The sequence below is a fragment of the Hyaena hyaena genome, unplaced genomic scaffold (assembly GCF_003009895.1).
Source record: "Hyaena hyaena isolate Hyena2069 unplaced genomic scaffold, ASM300989v1 scaffold_522, whole genome shotgun sequence".
In the NCBI taxonomy this organism is placed as follows: domain Eukaryota; kingdom Metazoa; phylum Chordata; class Mammalia; order Carnivora; family Hyaenidae; genus Hyaena; species Hyaena hyaena.
Window position 1 is genome coordinate 739,864 of NW_024081156.1, and position 19,490 is coordinate 759,353.

The window sequence follows — 19,490 nt, forward strand, 5'->3', positions numbered from 1 at the left end:
CAGTATATTTCTTAAATGTATTTCTCTTAAAGCCAGCTAGCTGTTCACTAAACATCTTGAAGTTTGAGTCAAGTAGTTTATATTAACTGGAAGTCATTATTATGTATGGATATATGTCTGCTTTTAATAGGCATTTGTGAAAGATTATTAAAACATTGCTTTTTAGAAAAGAGCTCTTTTTCATTAGGTTTTTTCCTTTTGACAGTGATGTGAATTTTGAAAGTAAAGAACGAACAGCATGTAAAGGGAAGATCGCCATATCAGGTATGTTGTAGGTGGGTTGTTTTTATATTGCTGAATAAATTCTATAAAGTACCTTCCTGAACTGGTGGGATTTTAATTCCCTGCGTCCATTCTTTTCTTTCATTTTATTTTGCACACTTCTGTCTATATTTGTTCTAAACACTGTTTTTTATCATTATGTTGTACTTTTGTGTAAGATTTTACAGTTTGGAAAAGCTGTCCCATTTGTATGACATATATTACCGTTTTCTCTTTAGCGTAATTTTGTGAAATAGGTAGGATAGTTCTCTTTTTCTAGACTCAGAGATTAAATAACTTCCTATAAGTCATTGAGCTGGACTGCAAACTCAAATCTTTGACTCTGTTCCTTTTCTGCTCAGAGGTTTCAATAATATTTTTAATGTTTGTCCAGGCTAGAAGCTACACGAGGGTTGGAACTATGTTTGTCTTGTCCGTCATTACCCCGAAGCCAACACAGTGCTTACGCATAGTAATTGCTCATTGATGTTGATCGGATGGATGCCTGTTTTCTTGTTTTTCATAGGATAAAAACCAAATTTCCTCCTCCCCCAGTTTTCTATTCTGACCCAACTCTTTTTCTAGCCCCATCTTCTACTCCTGTACATAAACTGTCTGCTTTAGCCAGACATTTCTCTCCCTGTTCCGTCAATACACTGCCTGCTTCTGACACCCAGTTAGCTCTTGAAATAACTATGTTATCTTCGGGATCCGTTTGCTCATCTATAAAGCCTTCCCTGTTATCATTCCAGCTGGAAATGATGTTTTCTTTCTTTGAATTCCTAATGCGGATAGGAGACCCTTTACCACTAGATGGCACTTAATGCTCTGTTGTCTCAGTTTCTCCAAGTGTTAAAGAAACTAGCCAGTGGCTTGGAGATGCCACAGATTGAAATGAACACAAGGCTGACTCGTGTACACTAGTTAGATAACGTACCTTGTACAAATATTATCTCATCAGTACATTTTGGGTACAGCAGACCTCTATTAGCCCTTAAGTAATAACTAGCTGTTTCATTGGCCAGAAGCCTTATTCTCTTTGCTCCAGGGAACATACTGCTACATTTCAGGCTCTCTCCCCCAAGGAACTGTTTTTAGAAATGTCTTTATGGATAAACAAAATTCTCATGCAGGAAAGATAGATCTGGACTTTTCAGGATGTAATTGTCCTAAATCATAGGAATTGCTCCCATAAAAAAATTCTTCGGAAAAGTAACTATATAAAAAGCTGTTGCTTGTTTTATTTATATTCATGTTTTCATCTTTCCAATTATAAGACTGGAATAAAATATGTTTTATACCTCCTTATATGCTTTTGATGCCAAACACAGTATTTTTACATGGTAGTTGTGCACTATGTTCAATACATTTTAATGTGAATAAATAAACTATTATAGATCTTTAAGGGAGATTTTCTAAAAATACTTAAACATAGTCTTCTATTCTTGCTTCTGATTTAGTGCCAGTAAGTACACAAATGAGATATGTTAAATTGCTCTCGAAGATTCAAATGACATGATAGAATTAATATCTATTGACATCTTATAATAGTTTATTGGCTACAGCAATTCGTGAAAATAGCATTTACTGTACATTTAGAGGAGTGCTAAAGTAAAAGCATTTAAAATAAGAGAAAAAACTATTTTCCTGACCACAGATACTTCAGTGTAGAAATTAAACTTATTTCTGCATGTGTTCCTTCTTTCCAAAAGATAATTTTAAATTAACTTAAGGAATTGGAAGTCTCAGAAAATTACATATGTAATTTCTTTTCATCTTTGCTTAGCCTTAATTATATCTTGCCTGTATATTTGTAAAACATTTGTTTAAAAAACAAAATTAAAAACGAATTCACCTTTATAAATCCATTTTCTTTTGACATTGGGATGAAAATGTGACTTTTGTTTTGATCAAAATGAATATTTGCAGCAAAATTTCATAATGTTCTGAGATTACTCTGATTGGCAGGTGAAACCTGGGTTTTCCATTTCCAGCTTTACCACTCATGGCTAGATCATTACAAAATTAAAAAGAATAATTCAGGTATATCCTGATCATTCCTACTAAACATCAAATAATTGTATCGTGGCAATTGTCTTAGCTTATTCATTGACTACTAATTCAATATCTAAAGCCAAGTCAGTTCACACAGTTAAAAACATAAGTTTTTACTTTTAAAAATGATAGAAAGACTTCTAGGACTTGATAGCATCAAGTTAGCCATTGTATTCATAGGTCTCTTTTAGCTTATCATAAAAGTGTCCATGAAGACACAAAAAGAGACAAAGGCAAGCATAGTGTAAACTAAAGCTGAGTCAACCATTTGCAAGAATCTGTAAGGAATTTCTACTATTTGAAGCTGAATTAAAAAACATATTTGGTACGCTACAAATCTTTTGTCATCTGAACAGTAAATAGACCACCTGGTAAATAGATATGAAATATGTGCCTTCTCTCAAGATTTGACATAGCTAGGCTATGGGAAAAGTCAAGACTGTTATACACCATAGGCTATTGGTGTATAGCAGAGGAAGTCAGGGTTCATATTCCTCCCAAGATAGTGTAAATAGTTAATACCGCCCTAATAGGATAAGAACAGCTGTGAACAAGAACAGTTGTGAAATGAAATGAGTCAGCAACTGTGGTCAAGCAAGAAGCAGGCTCTCTGACAGGGTATCAGCCAAGTCATAATTATAAAACAATAAAGGCAATCCCATTAAAATCAAGAACAAAGTAAAAATGTCTATTATATCAATATAATTTTAACACAGTTTTAGAAATTGCAGCTAAAATAGCAAGAATGAAAGATGAAACTACTAAAAAGATATAGAGAAACTGAATGCTATTTTAAAATAAGAAATTGCAGAGCTAGAAAATCTAAGGAAACTTACTCTAACACTATTTGAACTAATAAAGAATTCAGTAAAAGTGGCTAGATTCAAGATAAATATACAAAAACTGGTAATCTGCTCTCAAAACCAGCAATAACTAGTTAGAAAATATGGCAGAAGGATCTCTTTTACAGTAAAAATACAAAAAAAACCCCCAAATATCATATACCCCAAGCATAACCTTAATAAACATGTAAGGATGACTGTATCATGCTACTGTATATATTAACACAATATTATAAAGTTACTGGCTCTCAAATTAATTAGGATAGTAGAATTCTTATGAAATTTTTGGGAGTTTTCACAGTATATTTCTAAAACTCACAGAAATTAGCAATTGGGAATAAGATGTTTGGAAGGATATATTTCTAACAGATGGCAAAGTATATTATGAAGATTCAATAGTTATAATAGTATGGTATCTGTACTAGGATAGACAGTAATTAATAAATGATTCAATTAGACCTGTAAAGCATAAAGCCAAAGAAGAGATACTTGGTCAGAATGGCATATATGATAAAGATCCATTTTATCATTTAATCTTCCTCAGTGAGGAACAGATGTCCTATTAGTTATAATGGAGCTGGAACAATTATTTTTATAAGAAAAATCTTTATATTTTTATCTCATATACCCAACATTCTCATATAGATTAAATAATTAACTTTTAAAAGTATAAACTATAAACAGTATGTTAAAAAAAAAAAAAAGAAAAACGGGTCATGGATACAAACATTCACTGAACTGTCTTATAAATGTGTTGACATTTTTCTTGTTAATCAGGAAAATACAAAGCTAAGCGAATCTTATCAACTGACTATTAAATTAGTAAATATATTTCGAAATTTATGGTTGGATGAGATGTATATAAAGTGTTTAGCTTGGTACCTGGAGAGAGCCGGATAAGTAATATTTTTATTAAAACTGCTAAGGCAGCAGAGGCAAGAGCACTCCTACATAGGCACCTGGTTAGGCAGGGTAGGGGTGGAGGAGTATTATAAAGCTTTTCTAGGAAGGACATTAGAAATCGGCATTAAGAACCTTAAAAAGAATTCTGTACAAATGAAAATGTGGACAAAGGATCATAGGACTTAAAGTGAAGCACAACATAAAAATGTAGTCAAATAGCTTTGTTCATAAAGATTTGTAAGTATTTGAAAGTGGCATAATTAATAGGTATAAAAACATGCACACAAATGTCCTAAGTATAATTGGGAAATATCTTAAACAGATAAATTTTCCACAAAGATTTGAAGTATTTACACTCTGAGTAATTAAAACTAATTTCACTTTATCATTGAGCTTACTACTGTATTGTGTTATGCTGTAATTCATACATCTTAATCTATTTGGTAGAAGTTTGATTCTCTTTGAAGATACATAGATAGCTTAGGAATGTCAGAAGAAAATTGTTAACCTAGTATTAAAAGTAAAGGGAAGAATGGAGGAAATTAGGAAGGAAAAATTTTGACTGTGTCAAAGGTCTAGATTAACATCTGAAATTAGGATCATTAACACAGTTACTTTCAAATTTGAAGAATGTGTGAATGAGAGAAAATGTGTTTCCATCACTTTTAGCATAGGCCCTTTTTCTGGTCTGAAAGAAGGAATGCATTGCTCTTTTTAGTTTTATTTCTTAAGGGAAATGCTGTAGTTTATGTAGTTTATAACATGAATATACAAAGATCTTGCAGATTCTTTTGTAGACAAGTTAAATCTTCTTAATGGAAAGAATTTGATCTGTTTGTCACAAACAATGATCTTAGATAAGTTACTGAGTTTTCTTCATCTTTCCAGTTTGCATAGTGGAAGTCCTGATGTCCCTTCTATCTACTGTTTTATGATTTTGAAATGTATTTAACTACATTTGTTGCTGCTGCTTGCCCAAAGTAGAAATTCAACTATTTCATCTATTTCGAATACGTAAATCACAAAGTGAAAATGTTACAGTGTAAGCTTATTACAGACCTTACTTAATAATTTCTTGAATAGGGGCTCATGGGTGGCTCAGTCGGTTAAGCGTCCGACTTCGGCTCAGGTCATGATCTCAGGGTTCATGGGTTCGAGCCCTGCGTCAGGCTTTGTGCTGACAGCTAGCTCAGAGCCTGGAGACTGTTTCCGATTCTGTGTCTCCCTCTCTCTCTGACCTTCCCTTGCTCACTCTGTCTCTCTCTCACTCAGAAATAAACAAAACATTAAACAAATTAAAAAAAATAAAAATAAAAAAATTTCTTGAATAATAGTTGGTAGGATTTTTTAGTAAATTATTTAAATAACTATAACATTTTATATTCCTAGTCTAAGCTATTTTTGAGAAAATATTGCCTGTGTTAGAATATTTAAATTATAGATTTTATATTGGCTTTAATGGTCAGAATCTATTATGGAACTCAGAGGTTCATTTCACTCTAAGAAATGAAATTTATCAAGATTATTACTTGTCATTTCTTTTTCCCCTCCTTTGTAGATATTCGAATACCACTAATGTGGAAAGACTCTGATCACTTCAGCAACAAAGAAGGTATGTATGATTTTAATTTATAATTGGAATGTTTTCTTTAGGGTATAGTAAATTTGTGATTATTGGGAGAAAAAGCTGCTTCCATGCTGAAGTAAATTGATGTCATTTGACAGAATAAGCAGTATCCTGCTGAACTGTGTTTTTTCCTAGTTTTAGTACAAATATGTTGTAATTGCTTGATACTTACTAAGATAATGCCTATCTGATGTACTTGTAGTTGTTGGTTGGAACCTAGGCAAGGACAGTTACAGGTTGTGGGGAAGGGAAGTGTGTAACAAAGGAAAATGTTTAAGGAGTAAAGGTATAGGCAGCATTTCTGTTTGACCATAATCTGGGAGATCTTTTCTGCCTTGTTTTGTTACTTCAGATTATTTAACAGGATGTTAAGAGGGAAGGATTTTTAGCTCGATCTGGTTTTCCCCCTTCAGCATTTTATGGCTTTATATAGTCTTCACAAATCCATGTATTGCTTAGGTCATAGAAATTAACCTCAAATGATTTCTAGCTGTTAGAGGCAAAGCAGAAAAGATATGATAATCCTTTATCTTTTTTGTCTATTGTGATAGCTTTGTTCCTCATACTTTAGAAACTGAATCATATTGAGCATAATTAGTTTTATGTGAAGAATCCAAAATCAGGTTAGTGTATTTGTTATTCAATTAGGAAATATAATTTACTTTAAAATGGAATGCACGTGGGGATTAAGCGTATCTTTTTGATTACTATAGAGTTTTTCTGAAGAGCAACATTTTCTCAATAGTGAGGTTTTGGCCCTTTAATCACCTAATACTTTTAAAAAACATCACCAAATTAAAAGCCTCAGCAGCTATGTATTTTGTGCTCACATGTCTACTTTTTATTGTTTTTGTGGTTTCCTCTCTTGCTGTCAGTTTGGTGGAAAATGTTTTGCTGTTATTAACGTGTCTACTCTTACTTAGCCTCTTATACTAGAAAACGTCTTCTTAAATAGAGTTGGACACCAAAATGACAGAGGTATATATGTAATAATAAGTTTGCTATTAATTAAAGCTTAAAGAGTTTTCTAGGAATAAAATTTATGAATGTGCTGGTTACATTAGGCTGCTGAGAGGCCTATATGTTCAGCTTTATTTTTTTATATTTCTTGGTTTAGTTGCTTTGTTCTGGTTGGGTAAGGTGTTAACATATATTGACAGAGCAGTTGCTGTAAAAGTTAAGGTTACAGTGTACCATGTATGAAAATAAGAGTCTGTTAATAAATATTTGAGATAATTTTGTCATTTTCAAGGAGATTTTAACATAATACAGATATAATTCATGTCATGGATCACTGTTTTTCCCCTAGGATCACAGCACTATGCCATTTTCTGTTTATTCAAAATGGGAGCTGAAGTTCTTGATACTGACATGGTAATTGTGGATAAAACAATCACAGATATATGTTTTGAAAATGTAACTATATTGTAAGTATGTTTAAATCTTCAAAGAATGAGAATAACTTAAAATTCTACCTTCTTTAAAGGAAGACAAAATTATTGGGCCTTTGGATTATTTTTGAAGCATAAGATGTGTAAATGTTTAAATTGATTTTGAAAATTATTCAGAAGAAATACATTTTTGCATTTGAAACTTTTTGGTGTAAAATAAAGTGGAAATCTTGTAGTATTAGTAGTAAATATTTACTCATTGAATATGATAAATTTTTATTAATTTTTATAAATATTTATAGTGTTATTAAGCCAAGCTATGAATACAATGGAGCCTCATTATAACATTATTTTATAGAGAGTGAATTTGGGCATAAAACACGTTAATACATCTCCTATAGGATATTTAGTTATAGAAATACTAAAATAGTTATAACAACTTTATTTATAAGATAGTACTGAAATATGTACCATAGGAAAAGCACTTTGGTAAAATTTTGAGATGTTCTTTTTCTTATGGTGTTCTCTTTTCATGTACTTCAAAATAAAAGATTGGGTGATCCTCAGGGTTGTTTTTATTGCCCCTGCTCTTTTACAGGCTCATTTTATTGTGGTCATAATACAGAGCCAGAAGGAACTCCTCAGGTAGCCATAGAAATCATTTTTAACTAACAGAAGTTTTTCCTGGCCCCTTCACAGGTGCTACTGGCCTAAATCAGTGTGTGATTTGTATTTCTTTCAGGGTTTCAAAAACACCATCTTTGTATCTAAATATTAATAGCTACTTAACTAATAGTTAAGTAAAATTGAATTTCCATGTGTTTTGCCATTTTCAGCTATGGAGTTAAACAGTTGATATTTGAGAGTAGTTTTGCCACTCACGTAATGTTAGAAAAACTATTGCAAGCCATGTTTTGTGGCTTCTGTCCAGTGTCCCATAAATAACTGTGTAGCATGGAAAAATAACATGTACTGCTCTGAGTTATTAGCAGTTGTACAGGTCTTCTTACAAAGAATAAGGAATCTATTTAGGATCCCAGAAATATCACCAAATGTTTACAGAATTGAGACTAAAAGTATAATTTTCCTTTGTTATCTAAATACATTTATTTCCGTTATCAGCTTTGCTAGTCCATTTTTTTCCTACCAAGATTGTCCTGTTAATGATCTCTTTTCTTCACACCACTTTGCTATTGTTTGTTTTTACCACAAAGACAAAATTATAATTTTTTTTCATTGAAAGAACGATGCAAGTTACTTGGGAAGACAACACATGATTTATAATTTTTAAAAAAATTCTGTAAATATTTTAAATTGTTCCAAAAATAACTGCTGACAAATGTTCTAAATGTTGTTTAAAAATGTGCTTTTGTTATGATTGCTTTTAATAAGTATTCAATATTTATGAGTCTCTGGTTTTTCTCTAAATATTGACATTTGTTAGTCATTACCAGGAATACTGTATGTTTAAAAGTTGCCAAGTAAACTATAAAAATATCTGGGAGTTACTCCTTGGGTATATCCAAACTATAGATTGGCCATTTGAAATCTCTAAGACTGATGGAGCTTCCGTGTAAGGCAAAATCTACTGCTGATGGACCTCTCTTGCGGGTAGTAAATTTTATTGTTAGTAACGCCACCACAATCTTTTATGGCAAAGGTAGTACACTGTGTCTGGAAAAGGGCAAAGCCAATCTTAGCATTTGCTAAAATGGCAGAAAATTTGCATATGGGTATAATGATGCATTGAGTACCTTTTATGCTAGGTTAAGAATACAGAGATTACCAAGGCGGCACCCTCCCTCAAAGAGTTCCTGCCTTTTAGTATAGCGCTTTGTATGGTTTCTTGCTTGTTTGTTTTCCCCTAGGTAACTGAATAGTATAGTATTACAGTAAGAGTTAGTAGGTACAGAGGTGGGGTAGGGAGGGTGGGGAAGACAAGATGGTGATTGGACTGTGACTCTTCATGAAAAAGAAATGAAAATCAAAGGTTTTGGCAGAAGAAACCTTTTTGTTTTCTTTCCTTTTGTTTTTAAGTCTTTTTTTCTTTTGGAAGAATAGTTATTTTAGGAAATCACACATATAATGTAAATATTTTACAAATGGTATAATTGAAGTGACAATAAGAAATGGCATTGGCAACAAGATGACCTGACCAGGACATTTTATCCTTTTTCTTTAGTACTATGCCTATGTATACAGATTGAATTGAGATACCTTTGCCATATTTTAGAAGCTGGTAGCTCTGGAAGTTGCAGTGAGGCTCTCAGGTCATTTAGATACTAAACACAGGGAGATTCTGCCTCATTAATGTATATTAACATAAACCCACTTCAAATTGTGATTTTAAATGTTATGAAAACATCAAAAGGTGTTACAATTTTATTTTCTACTGAGTTAACTTTCTAACATTATGAATGCTCTTGATTTTAGTAATGAAGCAGGGCCGGACTTTCAGATAAAGGTGGAAGTGTATAGCTGCTGTACAGAAGAATCTTCTATAACCAACACACCAAAAAAACTAGCCAAGAAACTGAAGACATCTATAAGTAAAGCTACAGGGAAGAAAATAAATTCGGCGCTTCAAGAAGATCATGAAACATGCTTATCCTATAGTTCTGCTATTTCGTAAGTTTTTAATACAGTATTTACAGTGACATAGTATTACTAGATATTTGTGACATTTTAAAGTATTGTATGTGGAGTAGAAGTTTACATTTTAAATGGAAATAACGTCTTGAAGCAGAAACAAAACTGACACTTAACCCAACTGAGTTATCCTTAATAACTTCCTTTGAAAATAGGAAGTTGCGGGGCGCCTGGGTGGCTTAGTCGGTTAAGCGTCCGACTTTCGCTTGGGTCACGATCTCGCGGTTCGTGGGTTCGAGCCCCGCGTCGGGCTCTGTGTTGACTGCCAGTTCAGATCCTGGAGCCTGTTTCGGTCTGTGACTCCCTCTCTCTCTGACCCTCCCCTGCTCACGCTGTCTCCCTCTCTCTCTCCTAGAAATAAATAAAGATATTTAAAAAAAAAAGAAAATAGGAAGTTGGGTAACAATGTTTTTTAGTGATTTGGAATTCCAGTATCTACCACAAAAGCTGAGATATATTTTTTTTAAGTTTATTTATTTATTTTAAGAGAGAGAGAGAATCCCACAGAGGCTTCATGCTGCCAGCGCATAGTCTGACACAGGGTTCGATTTCACAGACTGAAATCATGACCTGAGCCCAAATCAAGAGTCGGTTGCTTAACCTACTGAGCCAGCCAGGTACCCTGAAATGTTTTTCTCAAAAAGGGACTATCTTTATGTCAGAGTGTTTGCTGTGTGTCAGTCTACTAACTGGATTTCCATATATATCATGCATTCATCTTAACAGTTTTTTAACAATATTTTATCTCTTGATAACAAGACCTCATTACTATAATCACATGTAACAAAATAAAAAATAAGTCCTAATATCATCTGATATCCAGTCTGTATTCAAATTACCCCAATTGTGAAAATGTCTTCTTATAATTTGTGTAAATCAGGATCCACATAAGTTCTACAGTATTGCATTTGAGTGATTCTTTTAGATTTCTTTTAGTCTTTAATGACTTCCTGTCTACTTTTTTCTTGCCATTATTTATTGAAGAAATCAGATATTGTAGAATTTTCCATATTTTGAGTTTAGCTAATTGCATCTTTGTGGTCCTTCTAAATATCTTTCTTTATCCCCTGTGTTGATAGATCTAGAGGACTGATTTGATTCAGGTTTTTTTAGTCAATAATACTTCACATTGATTATAGGTACTTCCTACTGTCCCCATTAGGAGGACTTGTCCCACTTGCACTTATGTTCAAATTGACCGGTGTTCAGGTGTTGCCAGCTTAATCCATCCATTATAAAGATCCCTATCAATCTAATGATTTTAGCAGCTATTGCTGATTATTTCATTAGGGATTATAATTTGGTGACTTTCTAAATTTGTCATGCATTTTTTTTTTTTTTAACTTGGACAAGTTTAAACTTTGATCTCAAGAAGAACTTTCTTTCATGAACTCTCTGGGTATAAGTGCAAAACACTGATGGAGGAAAGGGAGAAAATATACTTGATTCTTTTATTTACACAATTTTAGAATAATAAATTGATGTCCTAGCAACCATAGAGGTAATCAGTGTTTTCTTTTATTTGAACTCTTGAATTATTCTATGTATTTCTGTTTCAATCTGTTATAGTTGTTATTCTCTTTGAAGCCAAGTTGTCCCATCCTTGATTAGTGGGAAACCTTCAGCTGATTCCTGCAGCTTTTGACAAAGCCTAGTCTCTGATAGCTTCTTTGCTTTTCTGACACAAGATGACCACATTCATCTTGTATCTTTCTTTAGGGAATCCTGGTTTCTTTCACATACTTTCCTTAAACGTTGTATGTATTACTTCACAAACAGTTTTATGTTTCTTTTCTTTTTTTAAAATGTTTATTTATTTACTTTGACAGAGAGAGGGAGAGAGAGCATGAGTGGGGGAGGGGCAGAGAGTGAGGGAGAGAGAGAGAATCCCAAGCAGGCTCCAGGCTCAGCCCGGAGCCTGAAGTGGGGCTCAATCTCATGATCGTGAGATCATGACCTGAGCCAAAATCAAGAGTCAGATGCTTAACCTCCTGAGCCAGCCAGGCACCCCTATGTTTATGTTACCTGAGAAAACTGTTGATTGGTCTACATTCCCAGAATTTCTTTGCATATCTGAGTAGAGTTGGCTTTTTAGCGTGTCAGTAACTTTACCATGATTACAAAAAACAAAACATTTCAGGTATGGAAAATGTCTTGGGATTCTAGCCTGTAGCTTTCAGTCTATTTTGCTTAAAACCCATGCTAAGAAATACATTCATGACTGAGCCTACAGCAGCATAAGCAGACAGATTTCATGAGGTAGTACTTAGCCCTACCTATTTATAATACTGTGATCAGACTTTTCTATTTTTAATTTTTTAAAAATGCTGTTTATGAATCATAAATTGATGTAATGATCCATTGAATGGGTCTCATCCACTGAAAAATGGTCATAGAAAATGTAAGCCTTTTCTCATAAAAATGTCATTAAAAAGTAGGAAAAGGATCCTTTAAATTTCTTTAGAATTAAGGCTTTTCTAGATTAAGACATGTCAAGAATTTGCTGCAAGGTGCTTTAATTCAACTGTAAAGTAGTACAGCTATTTCTTTTTGGTTATTTGTAGGTTGAAACATAGATTTTAGAACTGAAAGAGACATTAGAGATAATCACTGAGTTCAGTAATTTTAAAAGTTTTTTAAGCAGCAGAAGTCTTTATTCAAAACACTGATAGGACCAGTAATATCCTGGACAAGTTACATTGTTCCCTGGGTCTCAGTTTTCTCATATGATAGGGAAGGATGCTTAGACACAGTCATTTATTAGCTGCTTTCTTAGAGACATTTCTAGGTTTTCATATACCTTAAAGCATGTAAAAGCAGAGATTGGCTTCAAATCTCATTTTAAAACCTCTTTGTTTGGCAATGAAGACTTAACATTTTATCCTGCCATTTATTATTTGTGTGACCAAGGGCAGATGAATTTATTCTCTGGGTCTTTGCTTTTCGCTCTGTAAAATGTGAACAATAATAATAATAATGATGTAATAATATCTAACTCCATTGGATCGTTATGAGGTTCAGAAAGATAATCCATACTTGCTATTTAGTTAAGCATGTTTTTAAAATTCAGGTATAATTGGCATATAACATATTAGCATCAGGTATATGCAACATAATGATTCAATTTTGTACACCCTGAGAAATGATCACTGGTGCCTCGTCTTAAGTTCACCACACAGAGTTACAAATTTTTTTTTCTTGTGATGAGAACTTTTAAGATTTACACTCTTAGCAGCTTTCAAATATTTAATATAGTATTTAATACAATATAGCACAAATATTAATATCAACTCAAATATTAATTAGTACAATAGTAACTGTAGATACCTTGCTATAAATTACATCCTCTTGACTTATTTTATTTGTTTATTTATTTTTTAAACATTGATTTATTTTTGAGAGACAGAGAGAAACAGAGCACAAGCTGGTAAGGGGCAGAGAGAGGGGGAGACACAGAATCCAAAGCAGGCACCAGGCTCTGAGCTATCAGTACAGAGCCCGACGTGAGCTTGACATGAGAGCTTGAACTCATGAGCTATAGGATCATGACCTGAGCCAAAGTTAATTGCTTAACTGACAGAGCCACCTAGGTGCCCCAATTATTTTAAATAATGCTGCAGTGAACATAGGGGTACATACACCTTTTTGAATTAGTGTTTTCATTTTCTTCAGATAAATACCCAGGAGTGGAATTGTTACATCAAACTCAAAAGGTTCTGCACAGTGAGGGTAATCATCAGCAAAATGAATAGGCAGCCTACTGAATGAGACAAGATATTTTCAAATCATGTTATCTGCTAAGGGTTAGGACTTAACAGCAAAAAAAAAAAAAAAAAAAAAAAAAAAAAATAAAAAAAAAGCAGAAGATCTTAATAGATGCTTTTCCAAAGAAGACATATGAATGACTAAAAGGCACATGAAAATATGCTCAACATCAAAAATCATCAGGGAAATGTAAATTAAAACCACAATGAGATATCACCTCATACCTATTAGAATAGCTATTATCAAAAAGATAAGAAATAACTATTGGTAAGAAAATGGGGACCCTGCTGCACTGTTGGTAAGAATGTAAATTGGTGCAACCATTATGAGAAACAGTATGGAGTTTCCTCAAAAATTAATGATTGGAAAAAAAATATAGTAAGCATTTGAGAATTGTAGCTCTTTCCATTATTGTTATTATTTTTACTGTTCTGAGACTAGTGCTTTTTCTGAATTTTTTCTGCAAACTCATGCTGAAACGTTGCAGTTTAAAAACAACATAGGATTATAGAATGTAAACAGATACTTTAAAATTTAAAACCATTATTTATAATTTCATGGGAGATAACCTGAGTGATGTTAGAAATTGCATTTAACCTCTATTTTTCTTTGAAGCCTGGAGGAATTTTTGAGAATATTATTGGTGTTAAGTTTTTTAAAATAGTGAATGACATATTTGTCTTGAAGTGTTCATTTTCCTATTAGATTTGTTATTTTACTTGGTTTATACCTGAATCCAAACACTGATTTTCTTTGTGAACATTCTCCCATGCAATTTGCATGCCATTTGCTTATCGATAGCAATTAAAGTTAGTCAAAGAAAAAGTAAATCTTTTACATTTCACTGAATCATGTTCTGCTAATACCTATATTCTACTGAGTTTCTGGTATGAATTCAGACTAAAGTCATAGCTCAGGATCACTCTTAACTGATAATTCCTTAACTGACCACTTGAGCAACATATAGGAGTTGGAGAATAGCACTAGTGATCAGAATACATAAGGGATCAGTTTTTTTTCTTTAATAGTAATCTAGTTCAGTGAGAAGATTCCCAATATGGCTTTTAATTTTTAACTAAAATGGGCATAAAAGATCAAATTTGGGCTGTATAGATCTTCTCTAATAATATGGCATCTGACCAAATATAGCTGTTCTTTATGCGTTTTTTAGACTACGATTTAAAGTAGTCATTTATTTTTTCATACCATTTTTGAACCAGTCTCCCTCCCCCCTACAAATATTATAACAATTGGTCTATTTGATTAAAAAAATGTAGCTGATTAAACTTGGGAACTCAATATTAGGGTTGGCTAAAAGGAATGAGTGTAATGTTTTAGTAAGAAAATGTTATCCTGACAAGAATGTTTTAAAAGTGAGATCATTGTTGGTTTTGGAAGCACTGGCATTGTAATTAGTCATGGTTTAAAAATGAAGCAACTTGTTATATCATTATAAAGTATTGTTTGATCTGAAAGAAGACTGAACATTTTTGGTAATTTTTAGCATGCTTCCTGATGTGATTCATTTATTGATTTTGTTTGTGGAATCTCACTTACTGAAATTCCTTTAGCCAGATTTTCCCAGTGTCTCTAATAGCTGAGTTTACTACTTTATGCTCCTTGAGAACTATTTAGAACATTATTCATCACTGTATAAATATACATCATTTTAAACAATCATTTTGTGACAGCTCATAAAGTTAAGAGTGATTATTTATTTGACAAAAAGGTGCGTTAACTTAAAAAAATAAGCCACTATACTACATTTTAAATTAGGTTGAAGTTATAAAACAAGTATCTTAACACTTGTCCAGAATAAATGGATTATTTATGTTTTGAGGAACAATGATATTAATGTTTTGGTCACATGAAAGATAATGCAGAGCTCAAACGTAACTAAGGAGTTACTCAGCCATTGGATGTAATTTCTTCATTCATTTACTCATCTTAGAAATGATTATTCTGCAGTTATATCCTATGGTACATTGTATTCCAAGGTCAATGAGTCCTGCTCCCTGGACTCAAAATTCTTGCAGTGGTGAAATATAGTCGCTTGTATCTGTTTTAACAGAAAAAGTACCATAATTTTAAACCATTTCTTAATGAAGTATAAAGCTAGTAAGTATAGTATAGAGGGCTTTTCTTTCCAATATTCTACTTGGTAGGTATAGGCAAGTCAATTATATTCTCTGAACTTCAGTTTCTTCATCTGAAAATATGGACCAAATTATCTGCCCTGCCTACGTCAAGTAGTTATTGTGAATCTTTAGAAACATATTGCTTGTCAAAATATCATAAGCTGTGCCTGTGTGCTATTATAATGTTTTGTGTGTCTCTGATTTTTATGGGAGATTTCCAGCGTACTACCACTTCACCGCATTTATTATTTGATTATAAAAATAATCAAATAGAATCTAGAAGAGAAAAAAGTTATTCACACTTCACTCTAAATCAAATACTTTTTATAATTTTGAACTGATATTTTTCCAGGTTTTTAAATACCTACCTTTGGGGGATAATTAGATATTCATAATTACACATTTGGCCTTTTTTTCTACACTTATTACAGAGTTTTCACATAATCATTAATGACCACATTATCTAGCAGTTGGTTCTTAGTTTATTTAACCATTCTTAGAAGTTGTCAGTAATCTTTTGCATATTATTTTCAGATGCATCATTCATTGGAAATAGAGGCAGATGTGTTCTATGTTTACCTGACAGCAGTTGAGGAAAACTTGTCTTAGTTACAATTATGTATTAAGGCCTGAGAAAAAATATAAACATATATTTGGATCATCACATAATTTCAGCCTACTCTTCCACACAGATTGCTTTCTGATCCTCCTCCTCTCCGGGGCCCTGGTGCAGGTGCATAGCATATAACCCAGCTGCTTCCTGTGCACACTCAGAGCACTAGCATTTTGTTTTTTACTAAGTATTGAAATACTGCTGTTCCTCAGGTGAAGAATACTCAAATGTTTTCAGTGGTTAATAAGAATAAATGACAATGTCACTCTGAAAAATAAACCCAAAAAGTATCTTCATCTCTTTCCCTCCCTCTCTCTGCCTCCCACCATTTCAGATATTTCTCTTGATGGACTTAAAATGACATGTAGCCTAGCCATCTAATACCTTGACCTCTCAGTTCCATGACCCTCTGCCACCAGTGATCTTGTCCTTTTGCCTGTTTCAGCCCTCCACCCCATTATTGTGCCTGGACGTTGTTGTTACTAATCATTGTATATCCTCTGTGAAACTTAGAGCAAGTATCTTGCTCCATCCACCACCTCCCACATTCCAGCTTGTTCCCTTCAGTGCTCTGCCTTGAACTTAGCTTAGACTCCGTGATTTACCACTTTATTCTTTCCTAGCCTTTTTCTCCTTATGTCCTACTTACCTTGGAAAAACCCCAACCTTGGTTAAATCTCCTTTTAGATCCTCTGCAGCTGCGTTCATGAGAACTAGATGAGGAAGCTAGAGACAAACAGTCCTAGTGACTGGTTTCACTTTAGACATACGATTAGTAACCTTGAGTGAGTTCTCAATATGACTGAGCAATCCTACTAAGTTTCCATAACTTCCACTTTACCTCTCTTCAGTGAAAGTATTTCCCATAATATTGCTCTCTCTTCTGAAGCCTCCAGTTCCCTTCCTCTCTGCTCATTCAAAGCTGATGACTTTGTCTCACATGTCACTGACCCTGATGAAGCCATCAGGAGAGAACTTTGCATATCCTCTATCTCCCCAGTCTAGCAGCCTATCTGCATCTGTGTCTTTATCTGCTGCTTTCCTTCCTTGGGAATTGTTTGCCTCATCTAAGGCCACCTTCTTGCACACTAGATCACATCTTGTGAACCACTCAGAAGTCAGGTCTTGCACATGTACCCCATTCCCCCACACCGTCAACTTTTCTTTTACTGCATCATGGCTACAAACATATACCTGTTGCCACATTTCACAGCTATCCTTTACAGAAAAGAGTTTTCTATATACCTAATGTCCACTTCCTCACCTCTTATTCTTAGACCACTTAAGTCAGTTTTCGTCATGTTACCTCTGTTAACTTGCCCTCTAGGAGACCATTTCTCTGGTTTTTCTTCTACCTGCGACTGTTCCTCACCTGTCTCCTTTGTTCATTGCTCTTCAGCTTAATCTGAAATTATGAAGTGTGTCTCAGTATTCAGTCCTTGGACTTCAGTTGACTTTATAACTTTAATTAAATTTCATTTGTGTACTGGTAACTCCCAAATTTAATTCTTCATTACTTTTTTTTTACCTCGTAACTCCAGATTTGTATATCCAGCTTCCTACCCTGTAGCCCATTTACACATCTAAATCAATTTTCTTTTTAAAAAATTTTTTTTAAAAATTTATTTTTGAGAGAGAGATAGAGACAGCATGAGCAGGGGAGGGTCAGAGAGAGAGGGAGACATGGAATCTGAAGACTGGCTCCCGGCTCTGAGCTGGCTGTCAGCACAGAGCCCGACACGGGGCTCAAACCCATGAACTGTGAGATCATGACCTGAGCCGAAGTCAGATGCTTAACCGACGAAACCACCCAGACGTCCCCTAAAACAATTTTCAACTTGACTTATCCACAACTAAACTCTCACTTCCCATGTCTAGTCTTCTTCCAGTCAGCCTCACTGCAGTTACCAACAGTTCGAGTTTTTTGTTCTCAGGCCAAAAGCCTTGGAATTGTTTTCAGCTCTTTTTTTTTCCCTTTCACATCCCATGTCCACACTGGGTCAACTTTAAAAATATATGAAGAATATTGCCACTTCTCACAGGCTCACCCGCTACCAGTGTAGGTCCTTGTGATCTGTTCTCCACATGGCAGCCAGAGATATCATTTAAAAATGCACGTCAGATCATAGCAGATGCCTCTGCTCAAAACCTACCATTTGCTTCACATCTCACTCAGGATAAAATCCAGTGTCTTTCTGATGCCCTACAAAGAACTGTCATGTACAGGGTCTGCCCCCTACTTACCTTTCGGACATCACCTCTCCTCCTTCATTGTACTCCAGCCACCCTGGGTGTGTTTGTCAGACACACCTGGCATCTCTTCACTTGTATCACTTACCTTCTTATTGACAGTCAGCTGCTCCTGAAGATAACACACTGCACTAAAATGCTAATAGGGAGTCTATTTCCCCTTATTCCAGGTGGGAGTAGTTATAATGCAGTTCTGTAAAACTTGTATATCAGTGACAAATTATCACGTTGAGATAATGCTTAATATATTGGACCCTGATCACTAGACAATTAGGGATTGTTAGTAGGCGGTTTGTGCACAGTAATGTTTGCTCTTCCATTGTAACAATTGTTCTGAAATGCTTTCCACAGTTTTCTCTAATACTTTCTCAATTTTTGGGGGGGAGGATCATTGTATAACACTAGGGAAAAATAAGAGCTAACTATGGAAGGACTATAGAAACCCAGGATAAGTGAGTAATAGCAGAGAATGGTCACACTGAGTACGAGGCTGGTGCCTTTTAGCTCTTCCAACAGTGGAGATTTTTTAGTGCCAAGTGAACTTTTCCAGAAGTTTCCGTATGAGTCTGACATTATACCAATTGTATTCAGAATGTACCTTGAAATATTAGTCCTGTGTTGTTTTGTTAAAAAATTTTTGTTGAGTTTCAGAAACAGAAACATAAATTTTCTTTTATAAACACTGATGAAAGACATTGGATATTGAGAGATATTTCTAGTCTATGGTGGTTGTATATTAAAAATCAAGATAAATCAAACCATCATGCTGTACTTAGTAAAGTATTTCAATTATTTCTCAATAAAACTGGAGAAAAAATAAACCAAGAACTGTTTATCCAAGGGAGTAATGTTCTGCAGAGTATGCATTGCACCCTTACATGTATACATACTTTTTCTCTGTAGTAGAGATTCTATTAAAGATTTAGTAAGAGATGAAGAAAGTTTATGAAACATATCACCTGATACAATAAAAATTCCTACCCAATGCTTCTCTTC

General features: G+C 34.0%; 1 protein-coding gene across 1 annotated transcript in view; it reads left to right on the forward strand.

Annotated features, from left to right (window-relative positions):
- Positions 1-19,490, forward strand: part of RTKN2 (rhotekin 2) — a 70,209-nt gene that overhangs the window by 16,948 nt on the left and 33,771 nt on the right. The window contains exons 3-6 of the mRNA XM_039255368.1: positions 206-264; positions 5,620-5,673; positions 6,998-7,115; positions 9,513-9,707. Of these exons, the coding sequence (XP_039111299.1) occupies positions 206-264; positions 5,620-5,673; positions 6,998-7,115; positions 9,513-9,707 (426 nt within the window). The remainder of the gene's footprint in view (positions 1-205; positions 265-5,619; positions 5,674-6,997; positions 7,116-9,512; positions 9,708-19,490) is intronic.